Here is a 9,186-nt window from a genome sequence, read left to right on the forward strand (position 1 = left end):
CAGGTCCCAGAGTGAAGCACTAGTATCCGTTCACCGGATTTCTTCACACAGCTCAAGCACACTGGAAAAACGATCTACAAATAAGTAAAAATGTCTTTGATTAAGAGTATTTACCCTTAATTTGAGTAGGTAAATAAGATGATCTGCCAATGGAATTAGTATTTTTACTTTTGAAATACGATATCTAGATGAAATGCATTTGAAATAATAATAATTCTCAATTGAAGAACAAATGCACTTATTTTAAGAAAAAATTACTCATCTAGATTATGTTTTTTTCCAGTGCATGGACTGACCAACTTCATGTCCTATAGTTGGAATCTGCGACTAAACTTCATTACACCAAAATAAAATTGCTATCATTTTTTCATTAACTGTTTTTTTTCCTTACCTATAATGATTAGGAGATCATAGCTTTTGGATTATTCAAATAAAAAATAGAAATAATATTGTTCTACCTAAAGTGAATTGTATAAAAAGCCCATCGGATTTCTTCATACAGCTCAAGGACTCCATCTCGGCAGTCACACTGGAAAAACGATCTACAAATAAGTAAAAATGTCTTATATTAAGTGTATTTGCCCTTAATTTGAGTTGGTAAATAAGATGATCTGCCAATGGAATTAGTAATTTTACTCTTGGAATAAAATATTTAGATAAAATGCACTTGAAATAAGATGTAAATAGTCTTGTTCCATTGACAAAATGTCTCTTTTACTTTCTCAATTTAAGAACAAGCGCACTAATTTTAAGAAAAAATGACTTATCTAGGTTATGTTTTTTTCCAGTGGATGGACTGACCAACTTCATCATCTCCACTCCACCACCGGTTTCAGGCCTGGGGGGGAAACATCCCTATTATTTACTCCTGTTTATGCACATCAAAGCAAATTCTGCGCTAATGTTTCCTGCCGAGGTCTGAGCGCCAAAGACTTAAGCAATTGTATCAATAAAACTCTTCTTTTTGTGTGTTTTTTTCATATAGAAATAGTTTATTAGACGTTATGATAAATTACTCAGTACTTGTGGAGCCTTTTTTAACCACATTTTCACTCCTCTGTGAGTAAAAATAGGATAAATTGGTGCTACTCTTACAGTAAGAAAGATCCTAGGCTCAAATCTCAGCTTGGCTGTTCTTACTGGAGTCCAATGTCTGAGTTCTCTACCCACCTCTGCATAAAATTCAGAAATGTGGGAAAGGCTTTATTAACTCTTTGGGACGACCCTGTATATGAGTGGAAAACCGAGCAGCCCTGAAATGCAAATAAAAAGCAGCTTTTTAAACAGCCCCGTTCCCATATTTCAGACAGGTCATCATTAAGAACAGACCTGGATCGTTTTCTGTCTCTAACTGTAGCTACGCAGATCTCAGATCCATGGGATCATTTCTGTTTACCTCCAAACATCCCTAAAATGAACAGTTCACAGGGTCACTGACGTCTCCGCTCTGTATGAGCAGACTTGTTTCATGTTTACTGGAACTAAAGCATGACCTCAGCCATGTTTCATCTCCAGTTACTGTTTGTCATCTAATCCTGTTTCTTAAAAACAAGCCTGACTGACATGTTGTAGGACTCCTATACCAAGATCCAACAACCGCTCATTTATTTGATTTCTCTTTGACTTAATGGGCTTATTTTATTAATCTAATTATGTATTGAAAGTTTACAGAGACGAAAAGTCTGTAATTTTGTTTTATATTAGTGACATCCAGAGTTTGAGGAGTAATCCAGTCAGGATGTCAGACTACATCAGGTTTTCCACAGAGCTTTAATTCAAGTGCTTATATAAGACTAAATGTATGGGTCAAATAAAAAAGAACATCCTTCAAATTTCATTCTATACGATCCTCTAGAATATAAAACTCCAGTGTGTCCTACTTTTCATGGAACCCATATGTTTATACATTTTAGTTTCCAAGTTGCAGATGTTTCAGTGGTTTTAAAGAGATTTTAGCTTATAGTGGGTATGATAACAAAGGTAGCCCAGTGGTTAAATCCCTATAGAGGCCTAGTATTTAGCTTGCTAATCAACTTCCTCGAGCCAGAGTCAGAAGATTATATAACTAAAACCACAGATGAGGTAAACTCAGTCAAGAAATGAGGCAATCGCTTAAACAGTTTCCTAGAACCTAAATAAAAAAGCTTCAGATTAAATTAAATCTGTATTTTATTATATATTCCTACTTTGGCTCCAGGCATTTTGTTGATGCTAGGTACAAAATCATACTACTGACTTACAGAGATGGTTGAAATGTCTGCAGTGTTGAAGTTATTGCTTCTACAGTGACGCTTACAGTAAGAAAGATCCTAGGCTCAAATCTCAGTTGAGCTGTTTGTATGTGGAGTTTTAGGCTCAGCCTGGTTATGGATGAGGCCTGCAGTTTCCTCCTACAGTGAGAAAACAGGTTATATGGTGAACTGGCCTCAAAAAGTTGCTCATTTTGTTTTCTCCTGCCTCTAAACAGGTAATCTTGATGCTCCCTGTATGAGCTGGTATGGAAAAAAATGAAAGGATATTTTCACTTGAAGTACTGGGACCCCAGAAACAACCCTGATCTTAAGTAACCTGCAGGTCGTTTATAATATTTCGCATAAATTGTCAATTTAGAAAAAAAGATAGAGGTATTTCAACACCCAAATTGTGGCAAAGTATTAAATATATGTTATAATGATAATGAATTAACTATTTAAACATCATCATATAAATATATATGCATCTTTTGCTTAATTTGAAATAAAATAATGTTATCAATGACAGAAAGGGAGCTGCTGAAACTATCTTAGTCAGTTAAATTAACATGCTGTTGTCATTTTGCACATCTCTGATGTTGCTGCTATTTTCAAATATCCATTTACTTTAGTTTTTCCTCTCCACTGTCGCTAGAAGCATGCTTACTGTGAGGGATTGCCTTTGATGCAATCAGCTGGTTTTCCTTTAAATCAATTTGACTGTAAGATCTGGTGAACTGTAAAGTGCCTTGAGATGACATGTGTTGTGAATTTGGCGCTATATAAATAAACTGAATTGAATTAAATCCAAGAAGCTTTTTCAATTCAAATGTCAGAAATAGTGCTGAGCTGCTTTATATATTTCTTACATTTGAATTGAAAAAGCTTCCTGGATGGGAAGCGAAAAGTCCTCAAACTTGGAAACAGAGTCCAGTGGATTATTTAAAAAAAAAAATTTAATGACAATGAACTGTAAGACTGAGTATCTTCACCAGCATTTTCATGTTGAAATGTGAAGATAGGACTAATTTCTGACAGCTTTTATCTTTGGATCATGTTTTGTATAAATCCCATAAATATCAGATTATGGACAGATGTATGATTTATATTATTATTATTTTTTATATTATTATATATTCGAAATTAACACCTAAAGAAACGGTAGTAAAAAAATTTAATAAAATACATATAAGAAAAAGTTTTGAAGTACCAAATGACAGACACTAGAGGGCGCACTTCTCGTTTGATTCCTCAGGTTGCTCTCATTCCCACCCAAAAAGGCCCCTTTTCTTTATAATGTCTCTCGTTTATAATACAGTTTGTCGTCCGTCCTCAGTGTCTGAGTCTTTAGTCATACTTTAGTGAATCGGTGGGGGCGGAAAGCCTCTGTTTTTCTGGAGGAGGGGGTCTGTTTGTCGCCTCTTTGTTCAGTGACGCTCCGGCGGCCAACAGGAGGCGGAGCTGAGACGCTCCGCAGGGATATAAACGCAAAGCAGCAGCCGCGCTGCAGCAGGAATGAACAACAATATCAGGAGACACTTCGAGCACAGAGCAAGATACTCTTTTGATCTCTCGATATTTTTCTTCACTTAACATAAGGTATGTTAGTTTGTTTTTTGTTCTTATTTACAAATGTCGGATCAGCTGGTTGTTTATGGCGGTTAATGCAAACTTTGGCTCCTCCTCACCTTCAGCTGTTCAGACCTGAACAAAGGCTGGCTTTGGAAAGTTACTGGTGTTGCCATCTCTAAACAGACTTACACCAGTTGGCCTTCACTGCATGTTATTCGATGTAAAACTAATATTTTTTAATAATATTCTCTTATTGTAAGTCATTCATACTGTTTCCCTTAAAGTTATAATAATATGTTTTATTAATCTCTTTCCATGAGATGATTTAATCATGAAAAATAGAACATCCTGTGTATGAATCTCCTCCTAATGTTGCAGAAAGATGACTGAACTCTTGTAAAAATGACTTTTTATGTAAACAAAATGTTCCAGCTTTGTGGAAATGTGCAGAGATCAGCAGAGAAGCCCATCCTGTGTCTTCTTCTCTCTAGGTTTCAGGGTCAGGAAGATGGCCACCTCAGCAAGTTCAAAGCTGAGCAAAGCTGTTAAGCAGCTCTACATGGATCTCCCTCAGGGAGAAAAGGTCCAAGCCATGTACATATGGATCGATGGAACAGGAGAGGGACTGAGATGCAAGACCAGAACCTTGGATTTCGAACCGAAATCCATCGACGGTGAGATGAGCAAGAAGTAAAAAATGATTGATCATTTTCCACTCTTGCATGTTTTTTAATTTCTCTTTTTCCATTAGATCTTCCTGAGTGGAATTTTGACGGCTCCAGCACGTACCAATCAGAGGGCTCCAACAGCGACATGTACCTCATTCCGGCGGCCATGTTCAGGGATCCCTTCAGAAAGGACCCCAACAAGTTGGTCCTCTGTGAGGTGCTGAAATACAACCGTAAGCCAGCAGGTAAGCCAATTTGGGGAAAAATTATATAAAAAAATAAAGCTATAGAGACTTTCATGTTTCTTTTGCTAAATTGTATCGCTGTCCAAACAGAAACCAACTTGCGGCGGAGCTGTAAACAGATCATGAGGATGGTGGAGAACAACCACCCATGGTTCGGCATGGAGCAGGAATACACCATCCTGGGGACAGACGGACATCCCTTCGGCTGGCCCTCCAATGGCTTCCCAGGACCACAAGGTGATCGTACTTAATGTTGCTATGAAAGTATTTAAGAGCTACCTGTAGAGCCATTTTTTTTAACTCTTCCTTGATCTTTCAGGACCTTATTATTGTGGCGTTGGAGCCGATAAAGCGTACGGACGGGACATAGTGGAGGCCCACTACAGAGCCTGTCTGTACGCGGGGGTCCAGATCTGTGGAACGAATGCTGAAGTCATGCCTGCTCAGGTAATTTTCCATCAATTCACTACTAAACACAAAGTAAACAAACATGTCATCTGACGTCTACGTCCATACTGCTGTTTCAGTGGGAGTTCCAGGTCGGCCCCTGTGAAGGCATCAACATGGGGGACCACCTCTGGATCGCTCGCTTCATCCTGCACAGAGTCTGTGAGGATTTCGGCGTGGTGGTTTCATTTGACCCCAAACCCATCTCAGGGAACTGGAACGGCGCTGGGTGCCACACCAACTTCAGCACAAAGGAGATGCGTGAGGAGGGGGGACTCAAGTAAGGACCAGTCTGAGCTTTTTACCTGAATACGTCTCCATATGCTCGTTCTTAGAGGTTCCTAATCCCCAAACTTTTCTCTTCCTCCAGAGTCATCGAGGAGTCGATTGACAGACTGGCAAAGAGACACATGTACCACATACGGGCTTACGACCCCAAAGGCGGGCTCGACAACGCCAGGCGCCTGACTGGTCATCACGAAACCTCAAATATCGATGAATTCTCCGCCGGCGTGGCCAACCGCGGAGCCAGCATTCGCATCCCCCGTTTGGTGGGACAGGAGAAGAAGGGCTACTTCGAAGACCGCCGTCCGTCCGCCAACTGTGACCCCTACATGGTCACAGAGGCGCTGGTGCGCACCTGCGTGCTGAAAGAAGAAGGCGACGAGCCAACAGACTACAATAAATGAGTGATCCACCAGGAAGTGTCACTATTTATACTGTATTTAGTCATGCGTCTATTTTAAGACTCAGTAGAAAGACTTTATTCGTCTTTAATTTTGTACTTGACAGATGAAATAGTTGAGGTGTCCCTTCATGAAGTTGTACGCATCAACTGGCACAATCACTGCCTTCTATCACTAGTGGGTTTATGTTACAGTATTAAGTGATCCTTTCTTTAGTTGTCCAACATCACGATCTCTTTAACTTCTACTAATGTAAACTATTAAAGTGCCTCAGCTGTTTGCTGTTGCCCTTAATAACTCTCAGCCAAAGGATCCTAAAGGCATTTGAATGTTTCAGCGACCTTTGACCTCCATTTACGGTTGGGTCGCCGTCAAAAACCAATGCTTTGTAAATGATGCTTGTTCGTTTTGTCTCTTTTTCATCAGTTATTAACACTGCAATAAATAGCTACTGTTTTTACCTTTTCTTATTGTCTGTACGCTTTCCTCCAGGATTCCGCTCTGACACAAACCAGCTCGTCACGAGCAGAACCTCAGCTGAACCTCCGAAATGTGACCTTCATTATAAAAAAAAAAGTGTGCCGTAATGTTTAGCAGACTGTGCCTCATTTAGATAAACTAAAACACGCACATGTCGTCTTAGCTAATACGTGATTCCTAATGGATCTTTTTTCCTTATTGGATAACTGGCGATTAAATCTTCACATGATTTAAGGCTGCAGTAAAAGAGCTAAAGCTGACTTTGGAAGCGGTCGGTTTAAAAATAGAGCGTCGTTCGTGTCTCTTCTGATATGGTGTCTTGAAACAAGCCTGATAATTAAATGATTCTGACAGAAAAAGGAATGAGGGAGACTATCAGGCGACATCAAGGCTGTTGATCATTAAGAGGGAAAAAATGGCAAATGTCTGAAACTAGAAAACTAACCGTTTAATACCATGTAGTGTGTGTCACATGATGCCACAGGCATTATTTCGTAAGATATTTAAAAAAAAAAAAGGTCTTGGTGCCTCTAAATCGCTTTAAGCTGTGGTGACAGGAAAAATTAGATCAATTTTGGTTGCTGTGCAAAAAGTCCTGCAGAGATCTGGGTCAGATTATTCAGTTAAACACACCAAACCGGTTCAGATTGTCGAGATCAGTGAAAACAATCACGAGATGATTTTACTGCAGCTTTTGTTTTTAGACAAGGCAGTTTTTCTTCTTTTCTCTGAAGTAATCATTTTTCTGGACTGATAGCATATCTTTTGTTTAGTTTTTTCTTATCGTTTGGGAATTTATCCTAAATTTATCAGGCTTTTAGTTTAGTTCAAGGCCTGTTAGCTGATCAGTGACGTCAATGAGATGTTCCAGCTGAAACGTTACACCCAGGGGTGGCTAATAACTAGTTACATTTACTTTACAGTGTTTTTTACTTGGGCAAATATTTGGTTCAGAGTATTGCTATTCTAAAGTACATTTTCTGGTTACTTTCATAGAAGATCAGGTGAAAATACAGGAAATGATAGAAAATGTTGCTGAAAATCCTTTCTCCTTACGTAAAATGTGTATTACCTACTACGAAGATTTGATTAACGGGTTTATGTTGTAAAAATTGACCTGAAAGTGTTATTTATATATTTGCATTGTTTTATTTTTCTGTTACACTTTATTTATATAAAAATAATTTAGACTATTTTAAGCATTAGATTACATTTTTTGAACTTATGAGTGATTTATTCGATAACTAATTTCTACATGAGTGAAAACAAAGTTAAAGTAATGGGAAGACGTCCCACTTCTGATGACATCTTCCTCCACGGGTGGATTTGTTCCTCAGAGGTTTTGTTGAATTTTGTGGGCAGACAAAAGGAAATATTTCACATGCCTGATCCTTACATGGACAAGTGCATCATATTTTTCCTCAACGACTGATGTCTTGAAATATTGTGTCATTTATTTAGATCCGACCTAAAGGAATGTTTGGGTCGACATTTTCGTAAACACAATTTTGTTCTTGGTTGAGATGGGAAAATAGTGTTGTATTTTACTTGCATTTGAAAACATGTTGGGTGTTCCCCATCTTTTTTCCCATAGCCTGCCCTAGATAGGCACCGGCCCTATCATGACCCTAATGGATAAGCCGGAGAGGATGGATGGATGGATGGATGGATGGATGGATGGATGGATGGATGGATGGATGGATGGATGGATGGATGGATGGATGGATGGATGGCCACAGAGCAGCCATTGTAAATTCAAAACTCAGGGTTAATGAGAGGAAGTTAACATTAAGCTAGAACTAACATTCCAGTTGTAAGCTGAGGAATCCATTGGTTTAATTTAATAATTAGCACTCAGGCTTACTCTATATAGGAGTTCAGGATATGATGTGTTAACAGAAGTGTACAGTACTGAGTTGGGGATTAGTTAAATAAGGTTTAAAATTGGTGTCCATGATATTAGAAAAACATAATATTTGATAATATTGGTTAATGAGGCTAATAGGACAAAGGCTCCTGTTTTATGCTTTGTGTTAAAAGCAAACCTTGTCATGGTTTTGGTTTTGTTCAAGTTTTATCTCTGAGTTTTCATTCGTCTTATTTCCATTCTTGTGTTCTAGGGTTTTTTTGTATTTGAGTTCTTGGATCTTTCCTGTTTGCCCTCTTGTGTCAGTCTCCTTTTCCATAGCTCCCTTCTTGTCTCCTCTGTTCACACCTGCTCCCAATCTGCTAATTACCCCGTCTTTGTTTCTCTCTCCCATTTATTCTCATTCTGCTCAGTCACTCTTTGCTGGTTTGTCGTCATTACTCTGTCCCCTTCTTGTTGTAAGTATTCTTGGTTTTCAGCATTTTTGGATTTTTACTTCTGTTACCCTTTTTATTATTAAACATTCAACTAACCACCTCAAGCTTTTGTCTGCCTTTGGGTGCTGTCAAACCACCTCCACTGTGACAAACCTAGACAACATATTTTAGGTAAATCATCCAGATGATAGAAAATTTGTTAATATTTTCATTTTAACAAGTATTTATTAAAAAAAACGTTGCCTTTGATCAGGTTGGATCAGGTGTTAAAGACTGTGTAAAAGACTTTTCACAATATTTTTTAAACGCATTATAAATGTGTTGTTCTAAGTGTTTAAAAAGCCACAGAATCATTGAGGATTTTATTATAAAGTTAAAATAAATTTTGGATTTTAAGATTTATGTTAAGGAGATTTTTTGGGGGTGTGACTAAATTCAATTCAATTCAGTTTATTTCTATAGCGCCAAATTCACAACACATGTCATCTCAAGGCACTTTACAGTTCAACCAGATCATACAGTCAAATTGATACAAAGTTTTCTATCTAAGGAA

The 9,186-nt window shown here is 38.2% G+C and overlaps 1 protein-coding gene across 1 annotated transcript; it reads left to right on the forward strand.

Moving 5' to 3' along the window:
- The first annotated feature begins 3,673 nt into the window (after window positions 1-3,673).
- Window positions 3,674-6,227, forward strand: LOC107091548 (glutamine synthetase-like). Its single transcript, XM_015385536.1, has 7 exons — window positions 3,674-3,830; window positions 4,295-4,477; window positions 4,555-4,716; window positions 4,807-4,953; window positions 5,036-5,163; window positions 5,244-5,443; window positions 5,534-6,227. The coding sequence occupies exons 2-7, from the start codon at window positions 4,312-4,314 to the stop codon at window positions 5,850-5,852; spliced, it is 1,122 nt and encodes a 373-aa protein (XP_015241022.1). The 5' UTR covers window positions 3,674-3,830; window positions 4,295-4,311; the 3' UTR covers window positions 5,853-6,227.
- Window positions 6,228-9,186: the final 2,959 nt, after the last annotated feature.

This window comes from Cyprinodon variegatus, unplaced genomic scaffold (assembly GCF_000732505.1).
Source record: "Cyprinodon variegatus isolate N-32 unplaced genomic scaffold, C_variegatus-1.0 Scaffold342, whole genome shotgun sequence".
Lineage (NCBI taxonomy): Eukaryota > Metazoa > Chordata > Actinopteri > Cyprinodontiformes > Cyprinodontidae > Cyprinodon > Cyprinodon variegatus.